Source organism: Eleginops maclovinus, chromosome 6 (assembly GCF_036324505.1).
Source record: "Eleginops maclovinus isolate JMC-PN-2008 ecotype Puerto Natales chromosome 6, JC_Emac_rtc_rv5, whole genome shotgun sequence".
Taxonomy (NCBI): Eukaryota; Metazoa; Chordata; class Actinopteri; order Perciformes; family Eleginopidae; genus Eleginops; species Eleginops maclovinus.
In genome coordinates, this window is record NC_086354.1 from 7,292,159 (window position 1) to 7,316,430 (window position 24,272).

Consider the following 24,272-nt stretch of genomic DNA (forward strand, 5'->3'; position numbering starts at 1 on the left):
TTCTTTTCATATCTTATTGTAGCTTGCACTGCTTGGCACTTGAAATGTTCATGCCAACAACTGAGCTGTAGCTTTTGTGCAAATGACAATCAAGCCTTCTTTGAAATCTTTGAACTTCTCTTCTTTATTCCGTTCCCCTTTTGTTAACGATGTGCTGTGATCTGCAGGGTATTCCCTCCTTCACTCGTTGTTTTGCAGAGACCATACTATGTTTTGGGGGGGGGGGTTTCTCTTTCGTGTGGTGTGTTATATTGGTTTGTGTGCATGTAAAGGGTCTGCAAAGGATAAAATCCCAAATATTTGCGAGACAAACTCCCTCTGGAGGGAAATTTGGGATCTGAAACTCCTCCATTGGAATCACGATGTAACGCTTGCACTTTTTAATGGCTAGTGCTCCAACACATTGGATTAGTGATAGGCTAAGCGGCGGGACATCTCTTAAGCTGCCTTTACATGATCCGTGGTGAAACAGATCAATGCTGACATTGCCGTTGTGTTTTTATGGAGAGAGCGGTGCCGCCCGACTTGGCAGAATCGCTTCCCTCGAGGTTGCACACCGCTCAAAATCGAATTATTACAACTTTGACCTCGTAAACACTGACCTTTCCAGATCTAGCAAGCCAGCAGAAGAAACAAACTTAACTGGCTGTATAACCGCAAGACTCTGCCCCCAACCTTGCAGTGAGCTAAGAGCAAATCGCTTATCATCTGAATGCAGCTTTTATCGGTTGACCAATCACAACGGAGCTCGCCAACTAACTAATCAGAGCAGAAACATGTCCCAGTAGAGACACCTGAAAATGAGCCTACTAGGCCACCTTTACACCTAAACGCACACCTGAGAGTTGTGTTGATCTGCAGGGCTTTGCTGAGCATCTTGGCCCCGGAGTCCTCCAGCAGGTTTCCGCTCAGGTCAACCTTCCGTAGGCAAGCATTGGAGCCCAGGGCGTTGACCAGCAGTGTGCCACGCTGCCGGAGCCTTGAGTCGGCCAGGGAGAGGGAATGCAGGGCCTGGAGGAGGCAAGATGGAAGAGAGTGTGAAATAAATGTGAATTGATGTTTCAAGACGTGACAGTAAGTGATGAAAACAACTCATGTATTCCAAGTAGATTATAGATAGCGCTTTCGGTTTCAAAACATCTATAAAGGGGCAGACTCTGCTTGAAAGAGGGATTTTGTGAATTTATTTTCGTTTTAAACTCTTTCTTATGATTTCTTTGGGAATCACAGGCCTGTGGGAGGATCATGAGTTTGGTCGTGTGTCTGTGTGCTTGTTTCTAAATGCGACTTATCAAGCATATTACCAGACCTTTAGCTGTCATTTATAAACACCTCTAGGGCTTGTGGTCACTTCGTTCTAAATTACGTTTATCAAGTTTTAATTTGATCATATTCTAAACTGTCATTGACGGCTAACTATCTCAGTTTCATCTACTTACTGTTTTCTTTCATCTTTCTGATTTGTCGTCTTACCATGGTTAACCCGTTTATGAGGTCCTTGTTTGTTTGCTTGTTTGTTCTTGATTGAGCCAGGATTAATCTACTTACACGCATACACACATTTATATAATCAAAGGCTGTTTTGCATGACATTTTGTTAAGTGTTAGAGAACTAGTGTAGTGAGGTTTTTGTTATTTGTCTACTTTATTAGTATTTAAAACATAGGTTTTTGTTGTCTTGTTTTGAACAGCACCCACAAGGCTCATGTTTTTTTGTTTATCAGAAGTACATTTGTTTGAATCCTTTTAGTTTGATTTAGTTTTAATTTCACCAAAAACAGCTGCTGTTTAAGTTACTGCCTTTTCGCTTTAACATGTTGTGCCCCTACTGATACACGTTTACATGCTATAAAGTTGTGATTGGTTAACCACTAAGAGATGTGTCGAAAATGTCCCGCGCCTTCAAGTAAAATGTGTTGGAGAGCTAGCCAAAAGATGCGCCAGTGTTACATTCTGATGTCACTTTGTTACGTAAGTAAACAAAGGAGTCCAATCGAGGCGTTCCAGGCGGGGGGGGGGGAGTGTGTGGGAGAGATACTTTGGGATTTCAGGATTTGCACACCATTGACATCCACACAAACCTATATAATGCACTACAAGAAAGGGAAACCCCCAAAAGCGAATTGGGCCCCTTTAAAAGGATAGATTTAGCGACGCTAGATGGTGGATTTTGTACCTTTTGGAAAACACCAGGCTAACCGTTACCCTCTGATTCCAGCTGTTTTTTTGCTAAGCTAAAGGGCTAGAATGGGGCGCTACAACCGAAGCTTTGTCACATTTTAAGACGCTGCTGTATGTGTTGTCATTATTTGCTGGTTGAGCTGAATAACAGAGACGGATGTCTAATAAACTTGGGTTGCTCTCACTCTGAACTTTCACTTCCAGGCGCCTGTTACTGCACTCGCAGACATGCATCAAAGCCTAACTCAGTGCGAGAGCATCATTGTGAGCCATCACCATCAACATTGCTAAATAATTGAGTAAGGTACTTGTCATACTGGATCTGCAGAGCGGAGAGAGCCCCGGGAGTCTCACGTATACACCGAGACCTAATGAATCATTTGCAGAAGCCCAGAGACAGCATGACTAGTGAGCATGTTCGCACCCTCTGTGTGTGGCAGGTAGAGATTGGGCCGAAATGCAACAGATGTAATTTCAGACTGTCCTCCCTCACGGCATCAGCCAATCAGAGCCAATATGCTGGCTCTTATTGATGTTTAAATTATATTTTATTGATTTATTTTATACTTCATTGGAAGGTCCTTCTGTAAATTCTGGACATGTCATCTTTTATTCTTTTATTTTATATTATTTTGGAAGATCAATTATTGTGTTTGTTTAATATTTATTGTAATTATTGTATTTTTAATTGGAAACTTTTAATCCAAATTGTTAAGTTTATATACTTTTTCACAATTTTTATTAAATGTATCTTTAATGGGCCTTTTACATTTGAATTATATTTATTATATTTTACTATTTTATTTGTTTTCGTATGTTTTATTTGAACTTTGGCATTATTTTTATGATATTCTTTTTTTATTCACTGGATATTTTTACTTTAAATGATTCTGTTAATATAATATCATGTTGTTTCTTTTTTTTATTTCACCTTCATTGGACATTTTTACTTTTAAAAGATAAAAGAGTGTTTTTGATTTTGAATCTAAAATTAACATTACTGAGGGGATAAACATTTGAACTGTGACTTAGTGTGTGGCGCAAGTGTGTGTGTGTGGGTGTGTGTGTGTGTGTGTGTGTGTGTGTGTGTGTGTGTGGCACATGTGTGTTTGTGTGGCGCGTGTAGGAGGGGATTTTGTGTACAATCTAATCCAACTCACACACTCTTCCTCTTGCACCAAATGAACCAGTTTCTGCAGAATCTCCTCCAGCACCCTGAGGAGGCAGAGAGAAGAGGATAAACATTCATCATCGGGGTAATGTCTCTGCTACCATCTGTGCCCGCTGGTTCCCCCCGTGCTCCGTACCTGCCCTTGATGTTGAAGTTCTTTCCCAGCATCAGGTGTTTGAGGGACGGGTGCCTGGAGAACGCTGGGAGGACAGCCAGCAGGTCAGCATCTAAACCTGAACACAGGGAGTTCAATAAGGATTACATGTTTACAGGTGCACAACTTTACAAGAGTTAGTCTTGTATAAAAACAAACTTTCGTAACAAACTGAAACATTCCTGGGCTGCACACAATCTTCACTTTAAGGCTCAGTTTCTCATCTCCTGGTCTGCTTTTGATAAAAAATTTCACAGCCCACTGAAATTCCAAAATACTCCTAATTAACTGCCCCGCTCCCACCCACTCACATTTTTCAAAAAGCTCAAGGATAGAGGATTTCTGCCAAGAGGGAAGCGGTTACCATGGCAAGATATGTCAGCGTTAAATGCCTCATTCAGAGAGCGAAAAATATCCACGGTTAGATAAACCTACATGCCTCCGGTGTGAAGTGAATTTATTCATGTGTCATTGACAGGAAGCTATGACACCACAGAGGAGAAGTGGAGAGGGCTGCACCAGAGACAGGGGAGCAAAATGTAGAAGCATGTTACACCCCAGAGCTCAACCAGCACACTCATCCTGGAATAATACAACCAATTGTAATTAAGCTCCTTTTATGAGACAAGGCTGAAATTAGTGACTAATGTCTTAGTTGGAATTGTACTTTGGAGGTGCATGTTCCATAACAAATTAGCTAATTATTAAATTGGCAAAAAGAAGGGCTGCTGTAGAAACATTTTCTTTTCTTGGGAAGTAAAATCACCCGGAGGTACCTACGACTGACATAAGAGGTTTTAGAATTTGTTAAAGAGCACATATTGCACTCATTTTCAGGTTCATATTTGTATTTTGCGCCTCTACTGGGACATGTCTCCATGATTTAATTTTCAAAAAGCTCTTCATTTTTCTCATACTGCCTGTGCTGCAGCACCTCTTTTCACACTCTGTCTGAAACCAGAGTCCAGTCTGCTCTGATTGGTCAGCTGGTCTACCGGTTAGATAATGTCCTCAGCCTTAGCCCATCAAGTACAATGTGTTGGAGCGCTAGCCAATAGAAGCAAAAGTGTTACATAGTGATGTCACTTTTTGTTTTGACCATATCTAATCCTTGATGGTTAAGTAAAAAACGTTATATGTTAGAAAATATAAATAACAATTACAAGTCTTGTCACCCTGCTCTTGCGAGATGGAGAGTTAAAGTGTCAAGGCAGGAGCGAGCAAAGACACTTTATTCTTTATGGTAGTCAAAGAAGTTTATATTTACAATATATATACAAGAAAACAAGAATGCTCTGCATGTTATCTCACATACGGTTCATGCTATTGTGTGTGTAACATAATGGGTTATCGTTAATGTGTTCCTGTTTAAACGGGCACCCTTGCGATTTCTTGGTTTTTCCCTTTCCTGTAGTGTGTTATATTGGGTTTTGTGCATACTATAAAAAGGTATGCATAGTAGAGGCACACAACACAAATATGAACCTGAAAATTAGCCCCTTTAAAAGGTGGATTTGGAGACAGAATATTCATATCCATAAGAAGAACGCCACTTGTGTCTCCCTGTGCAATTGTACAGCATTTAGTTTTTCACTGTACTCCCTTTATACAGTGGCTTGCAAAAGTATTCACCCCCTAGGCATTTTTATGTTTTGTTGCCTCACAACCTGGAAGTAAAATGGATTGCTTGAGGGTTTGCATTATTGCATTTACAGAACATGCCTACAACTTTGAAGATGTGTGTTTTTTTTAATTTATTGTGAAGCAAACAACAAAAAGGACAGAACAGAACACTTCAGCGTGCATAACTATTCACCCCCCTAATGTCATTCTTTTTTAGAGCCACCTTTTGCGGCAATTACAGCTGCAAGTCGCTTCTGATAAGTCTGTATGAGCCACATCTTGCCACTGGGATTTTTGCCCATTCCTCATGGCAAAACTTCTCCAGCTCCTTGATGTTGGATGGTTTCCGCTTGTGAAGAGCAGTCTTCAAGTCAAACCAGATTCTCAATTGGATTGAGGTCTGGGCTTTGACTAGGCAATTCAAACACATTTAAATTCTTCCGGTTAAACCATTCGAGTGTTGCTTTAGCAGTATGCTTCGGGTCATTGTCCTGCTGGAAGGTGAACCTCTGTCCCAGTCTCAAGTCACAGGCAGACTGAAACAGGTTTTGCTCTAGAATATCCCTGTATTGAGCACCATCCATCTTTTCCTCAACTCGGACCAGTTTCCCAGTCCCTGCTGCTGAAAAACATCCCCACAGCATGATGCTGCCACCACCATGTTTCACTGTGGGATGGTGTTCTTGGGGTGATGGGATGTGTTAGGTTTCCAACAGACATAGTGTTTCTCTTGGTGGCCGAAAAAGTTCAATTTAAGTCTCATCTGACCAGAGCACCTTCCGCCATACATTTAGGAGGTCGGCCACATGCCTTTTGGCAAACTCAAACCCTGAGTTGTATTTCTCAATAACTTTGTCCCTGACTTGTTTTGAGAGCTCCTTGGTCTTCATGGTGTGATGCCTCTCACTTAGTGGTGTTGCAGCCTATGGGGCCTTTCAGAAAAGGTATATTTATACTGACAGATCATGTGACACTTAGATTGCACACAGGTGGACTTAATTTCACTAAGTATGTGGCTTCTGAACCAGAACTTTTTAGGGGCTTCATAGCAAAGGGGGTGAATACATATGCACATCCCAATGTTCAGATTTTAATTTAATAAAAATCTTTTTTTATATATATTTTTCTCATTTCACTTCACCAACTTAGACTATTTTGTGCAGATCCATCACATACAATTCAGATTAAAAAACATTTAAACTACAGGTTGTAATGTAACAAAATAGATAACAAGCCAAGGGGGGTGAATACTTTTGGAAGGCACTGTATGTTCTTAAAGATACAATTGCTTTTATGAAATACTAAAACATCTGCTGTCGCATCGTGTAAGTGTCATTTCTGTGATTGTCTTTTCTTCATTTCTTATGAAAACTCCCTCACATGTTTCCTTTACTTCATAACGTTTTTAAACAACTTTAAGAGAAAAGAGTTTAGGGAATGACTATTAGACTGCGGACAGTATGTTTGCTTACTTTGAGCAGTTGGTAATTCAGCGTTGAATGTAAAAAGAAAAAGTCTGGTTATCTCATGTATTAGTGCATTATTGTTTTATGGAGCCCTTGCGTAGTTTTGGCAGAACCATTAAGACACAATAACATCAGGTGATTGGCATCAGCAGTTTCATTCAACTCTCACAATCAATGTATCCTTCAACCAATCCTATTCATAGAGCTCTGACACTTCTTTCTCTGCTGAGACACTAATGTTAACACTGTTTGCTGCCGCAGCACCCTCCGACCCCCCCCGCAACCTTCTCCTAATGTGATGAGCTTTTAGTACTGTCAATTCAACTAAGCTATAATGTTCATGTGTGTTTATCAAGGGGAATTAGCTCTCCCAGCAGAATCCCTATTGCTGCACACATTTGCCCGGCTTCTTCAAAAAGAGGGCCCTTTCCAGACCAATGGAAATGTAGGAAAAGCTATGGATCATAATTCCCTCATCATACACATACATAAGTGTCTGCATTGTAAATGGACTGCATTTATATAGCGCTTATCTAATGACCTGTCAAAGTGGTTTACATTTACAAGTCAGCATTCACCCATTCATACACAGACTGCTGTACAAAGTGCTACCTGCTTATGGAAACCAACAATAAGTAGGCGTTCAGTATCATGCCCAAGGACACATCGACATACAACAGACATTGCAATTGGAAGAAAACCATCATCTTCCTGAGCCTCAACCATCCCATAAAACTGCTGTTGTAAAAACATTGTACAAATTCATTTCAAAAGTTAAGAGCTCTTAACGTTCTCAAAACCAATAGAGACTCACATGTAGAGCCTCTTTTAACAAGGTACTTTAACAACTGTTTAGCTATTCACAGCAATGTTTGCAAACAGACTTCCTGACTGAGTCAAGCTCTAAAGCACTATGCTAGTTTGTGTAATTCAAAAATGCAATTAAATAATTGTGTTCAGCTTCTTAAACCAAGATTTGAGCTTAAAAACTGATTTCTCAAGAACTAAGGTGTTTCAGTTGGCAACAGGGTTCATCCGATGGCGGAGCAAGACATTTCTGAGTGACCAGAGGTTAATTTAGACTTTCATGATCTGAAAACTCACGTTAAAAAAGGTTAAAGATTTGTTTTAAAAGCACACGGACAAGACCAAAATCAGTAAGTCGAGAGCATTTCCTGCTTTATTTACTTTTTAAATTTGAATGGGACCATACACTTAATCTACATCATGCTGTATTCAAGAATACTATTCATTAGGAATGTGTTTACTAAGGTTATAACTCAATTAAGAATAGTGTCATTTTGTCATAGACTTCTACACAATCAAAGCATAGTTCATTTAGCAATACAATCGCCCCCTGCTGGCTATTAAATAGAATGGAAGTTTGAGTCAGTAGACAATGTTGTTTTTGACACTTAATTGAATAGGTTATTTCTAAATAAGTGCATGTTAAATTATGCCGTAGGTTGAAAGGATCATAAACAATTCCCATAACATACTGCAACAGGACATCTAAGTCTATCCCTTGAAGGTGTGGGCAGGAGTGTCTCTTACCATTATCAGAGATGTCTAGGGTCCCCACGCACGAAACTCGAGGAAACAGCTCCTGTATAACGCCAGCACCTGCTGACCTTAACTGTGGGAGGGAAAGGGAGAGGAGTGAGACGTGATGGGATAGCCACGGGTGTCCATCCACGGAGAAGATGAGTTTATAAACCCGGAGCACAGACCAACAGAGCATACCTCACAGCTGCTGATGTCCAGGTGTAAGTCAGTGATATGAGGGTTATTGGACAGACCTAGGAACAGAGCCCTGAGGAGAAAACACAAAGAGAAAAAAAACGGGGGTGGGGAGGAGAGGTGATAGAGATGGACGAGGGGTAAGATTGATAGGAAAGGAGAAGAAAGGAGAGAACAGAAGGATGGGGAGAAATAGGAAAGAAAACAGGCAATTAATGGACAAAAGAAAAGCCAACAGAAAGACCCACATGAATCCAATTGCTTCGTTTCTCCCTCTAACAACCTGAAACAGATCGGCCCCCCCCTCCCTACCTCCCTGTTCTGCCCACAGTTTCTCCTCTGCACACCTAAAGAGTTTTACAGAAGTCTTAAAAGATTTACAGAAAAGTATCCTTAAAAAGAAGATTTTTCCCATCGGAAATCAAGATAAAAAACAGACCTTCAATATTTATCGGGACAAGTAGCTAATTGTTGCACATCGGCCTAGCTGGACACTTAAAGGAAGAAACACATTTGCACATCAAGGCTCTGCTGGAGGTTGTTTCTTGTTCAACGGATACATTTCAAGAGTTCTGCAACTTCAGGAGGTAATGAAGAGGAGTGGGGAGTCCGCTCTGTCCATTTTGGCTGAGATCCATGATGCAGCACACAGGCATCTCTGTATTGTTGGCGGTTTGCTTTATATACAGCGCTATTGATCGTGTTTTTTGGCTAAGAGAAGTGCCAACAGCGGGCTACACACCTACTACAGAAACTGTATTATAGCAATATTCTGTCTAGTCTCGCAGGGAAACATGCTTTTTTTGTTCCTCTGTTCTCTTTGAGATGCTTCAGATCTTCTGTAAGGATACAGAGTCCTGCACAGAGACACGTCTGTAAGGTGGACGCCAGCCAACACGGGGGTTTTAATCTGCCTCCTCCGATTGAAGGCCAACAACATAGACCAACATAATAGAAAATGGCTCCATTGTCGAAGAGCAATGTTATGCGTGCCTTGATGATGAAATCCCATTGAAACTACTACAAAACTACACTCCATAGGGTATGAGCTTTTTAGTCCAAGCTTCACATTATAAAAATACAAATATTGTAATATTGGCTTCTCTTTAGTGGTTTGCTGAAGGTTGAATATAGAATATAAAAGGCCTTCAGCAGTTTCAAACACAACTAAAGCACCTTAAAGTATCACGAGTGGAGACAATTTTGGTACGATTGGCCCCCGTGTCTTTTTCAGAATCATAAATGGTGGTTGACACAGAGAGGTGGAATCAGCCGGTAAAAGGATGTAAGGGTAAACATAACAGGCACCATGAGGGTCTGTATAAACCACTTACATCACAAACCTTCTTTATAGCTAAACATAGACCACTTTTATTTTTGGAGATTCAATTCACCATTGGTCTCTAGATGTATGTTTTCATAGAGCTTCTGGACTGTAATCTGAGGTAGAACGCTGGCTCCAATATTCAAATGAAGGTTTCCTACTGTACACCTCCATATTGGCTCATTTACAGAGTTCTATCTGCTGAATAAGCTATTTATATGGATGTACTCATACTGTGACATTTGTGATAGAAATGCTGGGAGAAGTATTTGATCAATGAAAGATTTATTTTGGAGCATTACAGTACTATTGGGCATTTGAAACCTCTACCATACATTGCACTTTGATTCCACAGTAATCTGACGGCAGTTATAGTCTCTGATAACAATATTTGTCTCGCCTGTTCCAAGAGAAGGCTGAACTGGGTAAGAAGCTTTAATAGGCTTTGCGCCACTCCGTTGAGCTCCGGTCCAATGGTAATTTATGCTTAGGAAGAGTCCTAACGGAGTGAAATGACCCAGAAGTTTAAAAATGGCAGTCATTAGAAAAGCTGGTTAAGTTGTCTAAATGCTAAGGCATCAATGCTTCCTTCCTTATATCCTTTAGTTTAGGGTCTACTGGACAATCCGTTGTGAATGAAAGGGAGATAATGCCGTCCCACAGCTCCTTGTGAGAGCATCAATTACATTTGCCGTCACTGTTTAATTGTACACTATGGATTCATTCAACAATCCTTAGAGGCGCAAGTGTTACGTTTTTCTCTGTAGCCTTTAGACATTATATTAAAGTTATAAATAAAATTTACGGTATGTGCAGTCATATCTTCTTTCCTAAAACCTATGACTTCTACATGTCATCTTCCCTTGACCTTATGACATTTTCCATTGAAGTCAAGGAAAAGACGCTAGGTAAAGACCTAGGACATATCTTTTTTAGTTTTTGAACAGAGCCTTCCAAAAGCCCTCATAATGACCTGAACAGGATTCACAGGATGAAGAGGATTTTGAAGATTTTGAACATACGGTGAATGAATCCATTGGTGATTGTAAATGTGTGCAGGTATTTTAATATTTCGCCACATTTTTCATTGTCTTGTTTTGCAACTTGCATGCAGTTGTCTCGGCCAGGTTGCCCTTGTAAGAGTTTGCTCATCTCAATAGGTCCAACCTGAATGAAATTTAAAAAATAAATAAAAAGTATCTAGTAAAATCTTAATCTATGACATCTGACTTCATTGGTTGTTATTCATCAAACATCAACTGCTCATTTTATGACTTATTCTAACATAATAGCAGTTCAATATTTCCTGGTCTGTTTGATGTGTAAATTACATCTTGGCATGTACGCCTTGTTCTCAGAATGTTTGGGAAGTAAAAGTGTGCCAATTGGCTGTCACAGAAGATAATACACAATGAAACGTGAAAGCTCATCACCGTCAAAGGAACATTCATGATACAATCACGGCGCCACAACAAACGAAGCGGGAATACTGCCCGGAGATGTGGTTACAAAATTAATCAGTATTGGGTATCAACCAATAATGCAAGTTAACCAATGTCGATGAGATGTATCAATCCAACTGTTTTGTCCCAAATAGACTGTTTGAGACAGATTTTGAGAGAACTAGAATGTTTTTCTTTTTAATATCAAAAATCAGCATTTATTCTATTGTAGAGCTCTCCAATAAAAAAATACTATGTCTCTATAATCTCTTTCGCAAGTCATTGTCTATGGAGCTGTTAAAGACTACATACCCTGAACCCTACCTAACTTTATGACATCACACATTTGTGTTTTAGCACTCTAGTTTTGGGGATTTGAGAGAGAGTTATTTATGTTCATTAATATGTTCAAATTTCTAAGACCATTGGAATACCTTCTATGAATTTTTATAATGCACGTTCTTCCCCTTGCAGACACTAGCGACCAATCCGATAGCACTTCTCTGCTTTCCCAAATTTTAAGTCTAAATCAGTGGAAATCACCAAACTATTTTACAGATTCTGATTCAGCATATTGGATTACTATAGGTCTAATTCTTATTCAACATGCAACAACCTCCGTAAACTATCCATTTTATTATGTAATCTGTTGCCGACCAATCCAATAGATGCTCAATTACGATATGCAGTTTCCTTTTTAACTTGCACTGCTGGATTCTTAAACCTGAATATATTCTCCTTTATACGTGTCGACTTAACATTCTGCTTGCATTTTCAGATGTGGCTTTGGTATATTTATGACAGTCACTGAAGGTCTTTTCTTCTCCCACTTGTGAATCTGGAGGGTTTATTTTTCACAGGTCACTTCTTCTGTCAAACCGGCCATTCCACAGAAAAAATAAAAAGCTGAGTATCTTGACAGCGCATTTTCGATTTCATGTGCTTATCGGACTGAATTGTTTATTTTTGAATGATTTATTTATATTTCTCAGAGAGATGGCTTTGTCAAAGTAGCATGGCCATCTGCATCTCATCACTCCCCAAGGTTGTTAGGGTGATAACATCTTTAATATACCATGGGTTCACATTGGATTTCTTTTTTGTTTTCGAAGTATAAGCTGAATATAATCTAGACGTAAATAAATCATGCGCACACTGAATAAGAGTACTGCAAGATGTACAGATACTCCATTTAATGCATTTTCTGTTCAGAAAATAAAGTTTTTTCCTTGAAATCTTTGACAGAGACTCACCTCAGTGAATCAGGAGGGACTTTCACCGAGGCCAGGCTGACATGGGTCAGGCTGAATGCGGAGCTGAAGAACTGGCGGAAAGTTGGCAGAGAATCTCTCGCTTTCCTGGGAAAAAGAACAGAAAGGAAAGACAAAAGAAAGATTTGAAAACAGCAGAGAGAGAGGGTCAGCACAATAGACAGAGCACAGATGGACAGACAGAAAACGAAATGAAGGTGAACAAATGATGAGTAAGAATTGCAAAGTATTTGCGGCATAGCGCCATCTCCTGTCCTTTCAAATTCTTTAGTTAAATTTCACGAGAGTTAAAGAAAATGAGCGCTGTCTATTTTTTAAGGTGGAAAATACCAAGCAATATCGTTTCAGATTAATTTGAATTTTTGTACTTTCAGTTTAATATAAAGCCACTCCTAGAAGAAGAACAAAAACAAAAGAACGATTTTAAAAGAACGGAGACAGAGGGTGAGCATATTGGATGGAGCACAATCAGGCAGATAGACGGACGGAAACCGAAAGGAAGGGGAGCAAAAGACAAGATAAGAAGCCGGTGGTGACAAGGCGGCGGATGACGGGCAGTGTCGATATGCTGATGACAGGAATTTTGGAGCAGACAAGTGGAGAGCTGACCGTGAAGAAATGGAACAACAGGAGCGAGGGGAAGAGAAGAAGACAGATGTTGGGTGTGACATATACTATATCACATAGACTCAGAAAAGGTGAAGTTGACATTAATTACCGGGTCCGGTTAAAAAGGTAACATTGACCAATTATCCGACCATCTGCTGGGAACATATTGCATTAGCCCGTCATCAGAGGAAGGGCATTGAAAATGTGTGTGTATGTACAACATGACTCAAAGGCCTTATAAATAAAAAGGGACTATCTGCATACACAGGGTGCATGCAGTACGCCGGTTCGAATTTGTGTTCAGAACTTGTCAAAGCAATCTGCCGCAACTGCACAAATCATTCACAGTAGGGGAAGATGAGGAGGGAGTCCAGAAACAGTGGGTGACAGTGATGAGAGCCATTGGAGGAGAGGGAGAGGATGAATTTATCTTTGAGAAAAATCTGGTTTGTCTTTTCAGGAACATATAACCTTCTATCCATATTCAGGCACATGATGTGTTATTCACTTGCAGATGGCTTTTTCGGTTTCATTTTATGGCTCAATTTTTCCAGCATCATCCTAATTAACGAGCGCCGTTTCTGTGACGAGGCATTTTAGCTAACACGACTCATCATTTTAGTTGTTCATTAGCCTCCATGCAAAAGTCACTCTTGAGAGAAAAGCCAGTGAAAGGAGAGGGAACCAATTATGTTATTCTAGATAATTCATCTTTCCATTTTTTCCTGGCAGACATTCGAACTCATCATAGCAGGGAGAGCACAGCAGGTGTAACTAATTTGGTTAACGAGGGCTCAGATCCATATATGGACTGCAGTCATTAATGTTATTAACTACAGCTGTGTTTTCTAATGTCACACGTCAAAATGTCTCCATGCAACATGTTTCCTTCACTTTGTTGTACTTCTTTTCTTGTTCTACAGAATCAATTAGTGCCAGATGGTTCAGGGAATCTTTTTTGCTTTCTTAATAAAGTCGCTCATCATAGCGTTATGAAGTAATAGAAAATAACAGCCCTGCCGGCGGCTGTGTGAGGATCACACTTAGGCAAAAAGTGCTCTGAGCTACATGCTATCATCAGCATGCTCATACTCTTACAATGACTTATGGGGAATTCTGACACTAGCTGGTAAATTGCTTCCCATATGTTCACTTTTCTGATGGTCGGTGTTAGCAGTTGAGAATGTGGACTCAACACAAAGTACAACAGCAGCTTATGGGAATGTTTTTGATCAGTTTTGTAGGTAATGTGGCATGAAAAGTAATGGACAAGGTTATATTGAGTAAGAGGAAGAGTAGTGAGAACATGGATGTCTGTACAAGATAAAACATCAATTATGCTGCATCAATTATCTACTATTATTATCAAGATAAATTGTTAATAAATATCAGAAAAAAGGTCAAAAATGGTCCAGTTCAGTTCCAGTTAAGTCCAAAACTCAGAGATATTAACATTTAATTACAGTTATTTTAATCGATTACATTTCAACAAACAATAGCAGCGAAACGTACATTAAAAAATGATCCTGAAAGTTGCATTTATTGTCATTTTTTAAATAAAAAACAATTATTTGATTATCAAAATATAATTATATTCTGTTGATTAAACAAAAAATGTTGTGCTCTCATCATTACAGTTCTACCGATAACCCGTCCAATAGTGGAAATATCAAGGTCTCAATCAAAGTGATGGACCAACCGATTTTACTATCCATTTCATATCATTTAGCTGACTCGAGATATCCCTAAGGTAGCGGAGCTAGATAAATGACTTTATTGTTTGGCAGTCTATTTCTGTATGTGTGCAAGGATAATATACTATGATACAATGACCTTTACTATTTATATCCTGCTGACTCTTCAGAAACACTTTAAACTACTAGTTCTATTTTAGTGTGTGAAATACTGCACAATCGCTGATTCATGTAATCGTTGCATGAATACGTCCGTACACTACGATAAAAAAAGAAATACAATGTTAAAAATGACTTTTTTCCCCATCATCTGACATTTCAGCAGTTTTAACAACACCTTAAATTTCACTGAAACCTGGACTCATTCAATTTCAACTGAACAATGTTTTTGCTAAAATCTGTCACCTTTTGTATTTTTATTCTTACTAATTTTCAAAGATATGCATCTGCTACAGAAATAGGTAACGTAAAGGTTTAGAATTGTGTTTTCTTTAAATCGTAATTTCGTTTTGATCATTCAATTTCACTTTGGATTTAGTTAAATCTGATATTTTTAGTTCAGTTTCGGTTTTCAGAAGGTTTTAGGGCCACTTGCAATCCCTCAGATACGCAGCTACATATACAATGAACATTGATTTTAACCAGGCCATATCGCTTCAAATGAGTTTTCATTTTTCTAGTTTTAGTTTATGAAAAATTCTCTGCAAATGTGCTAAATCAAGTACCATATCTCATCGAAAACGTTGACTTGTTTTTTTTATATATTTTGTTTTTAAAAGAAGTTGTTCTTAGTAAGTTTTCATTTTTTTTCTCAAAGAAAATAGTTTTCATATAATTTCAGATTGTGAAAACTGTTCTCCAACGCTCATTTTTGGGCTCTTTTTGTTTCAATTAACGATAAAGGTGCTCTACTACAAATCTACCTTCCTTTAGCATCAAACTTGCATTACATCTAAACCTTTAGGACATCATAAGTACAAAGCTGCTCTGCAGTCCCCTCTCTGATCATTGAGCAAACTTTCTGCCCATGTGTTGGACAGGGCTCTATTAATTGCTATGGAGCGGTAATGTGGCTGGCTGAGAATAAGATGAATAATCACTAGACCCCAGCAATTTCTATTCCGCTTCATCAAATGCCTTTGTGCATATTGCACTGCGAGTATAAGCCCTTATTGCCCTCGCGCATGATTTATACTGACTGGTGTGATTGCAGCGTTCAAGATAAGCCCCTCAGAATTTGATTTAGGATCAGTAGAGTTGGCTTGTAATTCGACAATGATACAGGCCACAATTAGCACTTGGTCGGTGTTAATTTAAATCACTAACCACACACGTACAAGGTTAAAACATCTTTTTACTTCTTGAATAAAATATATCAAATTTCCCAAATATAATGGAAATATGAGGTTGAGCGTATGTGTTATGGAAATCTCTTCCACATACAAGACTTCTGGGTGCCACTCTATAGGAGGAAAGCATATGTTAGGCCCTCAGTAATATTGGGCATATTTATGGACTCTAAAATGTTGATAGACATGGAAACTGTATTATTTTCTACAAACACAATTATATTTTGTTGTATTTAATCAACCTGAAATGATCTAATGTATGTTCATGTGGTGTGGAGTGTGATCAATACATCATCTGATTGCCAATATGGACTAATGCTGAATAATAAGTTGAGTATGCGCTGAATAGTGTCAGTCAGCGTATTTTGCAGGTTAATAGCAAATATACCTTTTGATATTTTATGTTTTATGCACATTTAAGTATGTAAATTAATGTTCATGCAGATGTTCCACTTTGACCTTGCAGACAGAAAGCACCCACATTACAGTTATGTGCTTTTGCATTTCCAAAATGAAAGAAAATAAAGTCCCTTTTGTGTCCAAATGTGCCACACATACTCGCAAGTATTACAATATCCTTTCTCTAGACAGCAGTTGATTTTAAGTTGCAACTACAATCGATTCTTTCATAATGCTCTGAAATGTACCCCACACAGATGATGAAACGGTATGAGAGAGGAAATGAATAAAAGAACATTTGGGATGAATTAGGAGAAAAGGGTAAAAGAATATCAAGTTACGAAAGAGAAAAAGGGGAAATGGTCATTAGAGAGTGAGTAATAGTGGAAGGCAATAAGAAGATTACATTAGGACGGGGAAACCAGGCTGCTTTACAAGCCCGTCATTGCTACTGTGATAACCTCCCAGTGTGTGGAACAGCAGCTCTTCTTTGACCCATTTGTACCGATTAGCATACCGCCTGTCAGGACCACGCTGATACAGAAAGGCTTCTGTCGCATGAGCAGATACTGTGTCACTGTCTCTCTCACAAAACACACTCCAGGGAGGCGTATCAGCAGCTTGTTACCCCACGTGTACATGTGTGTAACTGCATCTATATGAGCTGCTCATTGTATCTCCAAGGCGAGTGTGTGTATGCATGCAGGGGTTCAGAGGAAGTCTGTTCCATATTCATTAGCGGCAGCCGGGCGGTTCTTATCAGCTCCATTCAGCTTCGTGGCTCCAGTGCCGTCTGACCGGCAGCACTGAGCATTTAATACCAGAGGACCCATGACCGGCGAGAGGTGGGATGAACTATGAAGAGAGGGAGGCATAATGTGGGAGGAGGAAGAAGGGAAGATTTGTGGAGAAAGAGGGAAGAGGGGTGATGGAGAGGAGAAAGAGGAGAAGGGATTATAAGTGCAGAATGAGGAGGTGAGAAAAATCCGCAATGGAAAGAGGGGGATTTAAAAAAAAAGGTCAGATGATGGATGGAGTGTGGATGTGTCCAGTGAAAGGCCAGTGGAATGCTGGGAAATTCAATCTCATGAGGAATGAGTTTTGGGTGGTCAAGAGATCCAGCAAGAGCATGGATTGACAAAATGTGAGGGAACAGGGAAGATGAACAAAAAGATAGTAAGTGCAAAGGATTTGGTTTTAATCTAGTGTGACATGATTTCTCAATGCCTATTTTAGTTTTCTTCATTTAACGATAAAGCTGCTCTAACGTATTTTCAAATATCTCCTGCCCTTGCTCATCTTCAGGTTTCATATTTGTGATATGTCTACATGTTTTAATTTTCATAAAGGTCTCAAACTATCTTTCTCATACTGCCTGTGGAGCAGCATCTCTTTTCACCCTCTGTCTGAGCTCAATCTGCTCTGATTGGTTAGCTGGCTGGCTCTGTTTTGATGTGTCAGAGATGTCCCGCCCCTATCAAGTACAATGTGTTGGAGCGCTAGCAAATAGAAGTGTAAGGTAGTGATGTCGACATTTCTGTGATGGGAAATTTGGTTTTTAGCCTTTTCAGACCAGCATTTACATGCACAGTACAACCCTACAGTATATAACAAACTACAGGAAAGGGCAAACCCCAAAAAGCACAATAGAGCCTCTTTAAAATAACTGTATTTACTTGTTTTGACCAGGCAAGATTGTTACAAAAAAGTAAAAATGGTAAAAAAGTAAAAGACAGACTGCAAAACACAGTAGATAGAAATAAAACAATTAGAGGGAAAAAGAGGGGGAAACATGCAGGCGTGGGTGCCTGGGGATTGGAACAATAATTCCCATCTAAAATTAGTCTCATTTTTCAACCGACTCCTTCCCCAGTAATTCTGTAATGTAATATGCTGAGCAGGGTAAGCTCCTGGGCACCTGGGGGACACAACATGATGAGGCCCTACTGCCTGCCAGCTAGGTAAACACACACACAAACACAATAAAAAAATGACAAAAGACTTGTGGGCACGCTAACAAGTGCTTGACAGATGGAAAACTTGTTAGCAAACAGAGACATGTGTACATTGAGAGAGAGACGGGAACTCACTCTGCAGGCAAAGTGTATATGCAGCCGGAGTCGGAACAAGTTACGGGGGCGAGCCTAGCATGTGCGCTAATTACGTTAGCGAGGTCCAGGGCCAAATGCTAATCTGCGGCGGAAAATAAATGAGGATGCTTGTTCTGCTCCTGAATGGAATATCTCCAGAGCTGTTTGGCTGAGTCAGAGACAGGGAACTAGTTTTTTTTCTTTAGAATAAAAAACAACAACAACAGGGTTTACAGTGGAGTCGACGCCCACCTGTGAGAGAAGGTGTTCTTGGAGAGGTTCAGGTAGGAGAGGTCAGCGCAACAGCCTCGCAGCAAGGCCCCAAACAACTGGTAGAGAAAACAGAAAGACAGAGATAAATGAGTTCTGTTCTCTACAGAGTGTTGTATAACTGTTTTTTTGGCTCTTGAACACAGCACAAATGAGTATAGCGAACATTAAATATGACACAACTGCATTTCGAACACGCTAAGAATAAAGTGATGCTTCTGTACAGTAGTTCTTCCTTGGCAGAAGCCTCTTCAATAAAAATGTCTCCTAATGTGTCAATGTGGAATTACAGATGGCTTTAGGTTATAGAATTTCATCGAAGCCTGACTCTGCACATTGGTATTAATGGAGCAGAACAAATGAGATGTTACCTCTGGTCAAATCAGGGCAAAGCCGTCTTGGCAATTTGTTTTAGGATTTATTTGATCCTTTTTCAGGCCATATGGTAAGGGTTTATGGGAGATGATGCAACATTTCTCTTTACGTTGATACAACCACACGTACACAAGTGTAATGAGCATGGAGTTGCGTGACAGTTAAGGAAAAACAAATCATCTGGAAGAACGTCTTATTCCCAGAGAAAACACTTTCTTCAGGTAAAAAAAACACTTTATGCTGCTGTCTTACATTGTGCCCTGGAGCAAGGCACTTCAACCTAAAAGGTCATTTCATCCCAGACTCTAAATTGTGGCGTCTCAGTGTTGTCGGGGAAATGCTGATAGGGGGATTTGGCTCTGGTAGTAGGATACATACACATGGAGGTCAGCTGTAAGCAATGACCTAAACCGGCATTTACTCGGGTACAGTAGCAACTAATGGTCCGTATCGAGACGCAAGGGGCTATTTTCAATTGATTCCAATGAGTTCAGATGTCTTTCCATAGGATGCGGCCCCCCCGTTGATAAAAAACGACGTGCCCAGCATTTTCTCTGTGATTGCGCACATTTAAAACAAATATATTTCACAAGTGATGGTGACGTCAATATGGAAATCAGATCAAAAACTTGTCTTTGGCTCATGTCCGTCAGACAGAAACTATCATATGAAGATAAGGAAAAGCCAGTTGGTTGGAGCCGGTGAGTGTTTGACTTTATCGTCCAACTCTCAAGCTTTACTGCTGTTGGACTAAGCGGTGACAAGCTCATTCAGATCAAGTGTGAGAGCAAGGCAAGTGTATTTATATAGCACCTTTCAACACAGGGCAATTCAAAGTGATTTACAAAAATGAAAGACATTAAGAGCATTTACAAAATAGTGCAGGAGAAACACAGTATAAAAAGGCATTTAAAAAGACTCATTTAAGAGCAAAGATAATAAAATAAACACAACAAGGTATAAAATACATGAATACAAGTCACAGTGCAATGTTAGATAAGAATAGGTTAATTAAAAGCAGCAGCCAAAAGGAATGTTTTCAGCCTGGATTTAAAACTAGTAAGAGTTGCAGCGGACCTGCAGGGTTCTGGGAGTTTGTTCCAGATATTTGGAGCATAATAACTGAACGCTGCTTCTCCTTGTTTAGCTCTAATTCTGGGGACAGAAAGCTGACCCGTCCCAGAAGACCTGAGAGTTCATAATGTAGCAGGAGATCACAAATGTATTTTGGGCCTAAATCATTCAAGAACTTTGAAATCAATTATTTTTCGCAAGCACCTTCCGGTTTGTTGTATTGCTGGAAAAAAAGCAGTATCAGGTTTACTAAACCCAACGCTTAATAATTTTGCCACTCTCCACATAACAAAAAAAAAAAGGGTTGTATATTACAAGCACAGCAAAATATTATTTTCCACCCTTTTATTGGTTGAACAAATTCCTAACGGCTCAGGCTGGCTTTTCAATTTAGATGAAATGTGATGCTGAAACCACAAGTCTACAGCCATGCTAGCAGCTCTGTTAAGCAGTGCTTTGGATACCAAGAAATGTGCCAGACACAGGTAGAACAGTAACCTGTCGACACCATTTTTGTTTAGCATGTTAGCACAAAGTACAGGGAGACATGTGATAACAGTTCATCCTTAGGGGAACATGAATGGGTGTGCCCCATGTCAACCTCCTGGTGGCGCTAGGGGGGGCGGGACAAAAAGACCATCATTGAACCTGTTTGAGCCATGCCATATCCTTGAAATGTTTCGAAGTTGTTGAATAAAAATGTCCCTAAATGGAAAAATGAAAGACACATTTGAAATGGGAACCATGAATTTGAGTTATTTCGGCCCTAATAGTTGGAAATTAGAAATGTTTTATGTTCTTGCCCATTTCAGGGTTATCTCTCCTTAGCCCCAGCAGCAGATCTAAAAATAGCAGACACTGTGCTCCTACCAATACTTCAAAGTGTGTACGGAAAGGGCGGTCAGAGCGAGCCTACGAGTTCCCGATAGCTGGACCAAATGGGCAATAAGAAGAGTAATCGTATTACACTGTATCAGAATATCGAGCTGAAACCATACCAGCAAATTAGATGAGTTTAGAATTAATATTCATCAAATGTCAAGATTCACATTAAGTATAGAAGAAAAAAGCCACTGGAAAAAATGAATTATTCTGTGTCACTCTACGATCAACGTGTCATCATGAAGCATTCATGTACCATCCATCAAAGAGCAAATCCAATCCCGCTCTTATCTTGTGAAGGTAAGGCTCAATTTCAAACTACAAGGCTCTGGAAGGTACAGATGTGAATATATTCGAGTGTGTGACCCAATTCATCTTGAAATAAAGACGACTTACTTGTGTTTGTTGGAGAGGAGAGAGTTTTAGGGCATCAAAACCCAATTTCTCATAGGACTTGAGCAGCATCTCTTCGCTGGCGAGAGGTTAAACCATTGGACAAATCCATTTTTCCCTGGCAGTGCCATCCATCACGCAAATTGACTAATCGACCCTTGTCGGTGCATCAACGCAGATTAAAACAGGAACTTATTAATAATTCAATCCAACAGGCCAACACTAAAAAGAGACAAATTCTCTCTCAGACAGTTTCTCACAACGGGATAAACGACAATTAGCAAAACGCAGCTGTCACAGGGAGTTCTCTTTTTTGTTTCAACAGGATTTTTAGAGGGAAATACGAGGAGACAAAGTCTCAAATCAAGCAGTTTGGATGCACGTCTTCCACTCATTCACATAACTCAATACTCAATTGATGGCACCTGCTGAAAGAGATTCCTGCCTGAAAAGTCGACTGCTCTTTGGGGTTTAAAAAGTGTGTTCTCAAAAAAGTTCTCAAACACAGGGCTGATTTTGTATACAAGATATATCTATTATCATGAACATGTCGCCCGTATACAAGATGGCGCCGCAAACTTAACCAATAACGTTGGAGCTCTGTAAAAACAAAGCTGTCTATGCTGTCTGTCGTTCTATTTGACATGGTTTCCTATTTGTTTAGTAATTCTACAGGGTTTTTCACATTAAAATATTGCAGGAGAAATCTGAGGGCGGACAGACAAAGTAAGAAGGCGCAGCGCCCCTGTTACCCGGTTTAGACAAAAGCCCTGAAACAATGGTTCCTCTAAGTGCGATGCATTCTTAATAATATAATGTATATGGTAGTTATTATTGTTAGCGACGGAGTCTGGCATTTTGTAATCAGTCTTACTGTTTTACTGTCCATTGTGCCTCAGCTGTATCAGAGTTTTCAGTGAAATGGATTATGACTGAACAATTTAACTTGTATTAGAAGCTAGTTATATTATATGTTGTGTAAAACTAGTGCTGTTATAGATGTAGTGGAGCCTAGGTGTACTCGTGTTAGCTCAAAACTGTATTGAAGTACCGTACTTGGGGTAAGTTACTTTGGTGAAGAACACAGTCAGCTCTAATTGGTTACCTAGCTGGCTCTTTTTTGATCGATCAACTGCTTACAGATGTCCCGCCCCTTAGTTAATCATGTACAGTGTGTTCGAGTGCTAGCCAATAGAAGCGGAAGTGCAACGATCACATCGTGACGTCACTATGTTACAGCAGTAAACAAAGGACGACAATCGAGACGTTTCAGGCAGGGGGGAGTGGACCCCAAACATATTAATAGGGCCCCTTTAAGAAAGCAAATGGGTCGGTGTAAAACTTGCAGAGTTGCAAATATGCGTATTGTGTAATTGGAAGAGGCAATTTACAGAATAAGGAATGCACCATGGTATCACTGAGCAACAGCAGAGCTTAGAGTAAATCTCTGCCTGACTGACCTCTTATCTCCCGGCAACAAAGAACACAATAAATCAGATATGTCTCTCTGTTCTGTCCAACCCCACTGGTCCCTGCTGCACAGTATCCTGTCAGCAGAATGCAGCACTGACGAGGGGACACGAACAACAAACGCGAGCCGGCTCTCTTCACAAACCTCTTACATCTTCCACAGGGACACAGAGACTAAAAAACATCCAGAGTACATTTGTAACTTAGAACGTTTTCTGTTGTGTGTTGACAAGAATAACTGCCATGTCAGCAGTAACCAGCAGGGGCAGGCTCACTCGAGCGTGGTCACTGAACGCTTTCACACAAAGAGAGAATGCTCCGTCATCCTTTCAGCCGTGAGCTTGTATCTGCTAATGCGGCGAGACACCGTTTTGTCACAGTGGACGCGCTAAATTTAGCCGCAGTTACAACACGGACAAAGTCATCCCTCTGAAGTGACAAAGACGTGAACAAACGCCTGAAAACAAAAGCTCCTGGATGCAATTCAGATGATGTTCTGCCTGTATAATTCATAAGAGGCTGTGTGTTTCTATTGTAGTGCATTTCGAGAGCATCACTAAAAGCATTATGCACAGAGGAGCTCGGAGGAAGACTGAGTTAGCATTGTTTTTGTATGGAGGGCGATTCTTATTCAGGACGAAACCCACTTACTGTTTCTTGGCCTGAATCCCATCCTAAAGGGGGATTTAGACAGTGATGGCTGGATATAGACTGTAACAGAGACAAAGAGTACTAACCGAGTCCACAGTGCAGTCTGTCCCAGAGAGGTCCAGGTGGACCAGGCAGTTGGGCTGAGCCAGGAACAGGTACAGGTTCTGCAGGGGAAGAAGGACAATGTCTTTTAGGGAAGAGATATAGGAAGAAAATACAAGCAAATGCAAGACATCTTTAAATTAGAACAGGGTATTTAGCATACGCTTTGATCCAAAGCTTACATACACTTCAATACCGTAGACATGACAACTGGAACTATTTAGGGTTGCTTTCCTATTTCTGTTTTCTGCTAGCATTGTGCTAAAGAAAGAGGCTAATGTTAAACCATTGATGGTCCAAATGTCGAATGGCAAACCTTTTTTAATGTTTACTTTGAGGTACAAGAGAGTATAAAACACTCTAAGATTCTATAAGTCTTCAGAAACATGCTCCAGACTTGGCATGTACTCTGTCTCTGTTGGACATTAAAAATGATTATATAGCACCTATAAGGTACAGGCTTTAGGTGCAAAGCCTTGATAACATGTTGCTTTAGCAAAACAATATTCAGTTTTCTGGATGAATAAAGTATATTTAATCTA

General features: G+C 39.9%; 1 protein-coding gene across 4 annotated transcripts in view; it reads right to left on the reverse strand.

Moving 5' to 3' along the window:
• The window catches only part of carmil3 (capping protein regulator and myosin 1 linker 3), a 101,755-nt gene that overhangs the window by 33,045 nt on the left and 44,438 nt on the right, over positions 1-24,272 (reverse strand). For all 4 annotated transcript variants that reach the window (XM_063885164.1, XM_063885161.1, XM_063885162.1 and 1 more), the window contains exons 15-22: positions 23,715-23,792; positions 18,766-18,842; positions 12,355-12,459; positions 8,339-8,408; positions 8,150-8,231; positions 3,489-3,585; positions 3,342-3,396; positions 839-1,011 (exon numbers count right to left, since the gene is read on the reverse strand). In XM_063885164.1, coding sequence (XP_063741234.1) covers positions 839-1,011; positions 3,342-3,396; positions 3,489-3,585; positions 8,150-8,231; positions 8,339-8,408; positions 12,355-12,459; positions 18,766-18,842; positions 23,715-23,792 — 737 coding nt within the window. The remainder of the gene's footprint in view (positions 1-838; positions 1,012-3,341; positions 3,397-3,488; positions 3,586-8,149; positions 8,232-8,338; positions 8,409-12,354; positions 12,460-18,765; positions 18,843-23,714; positions 23,793-24,272) is intronic.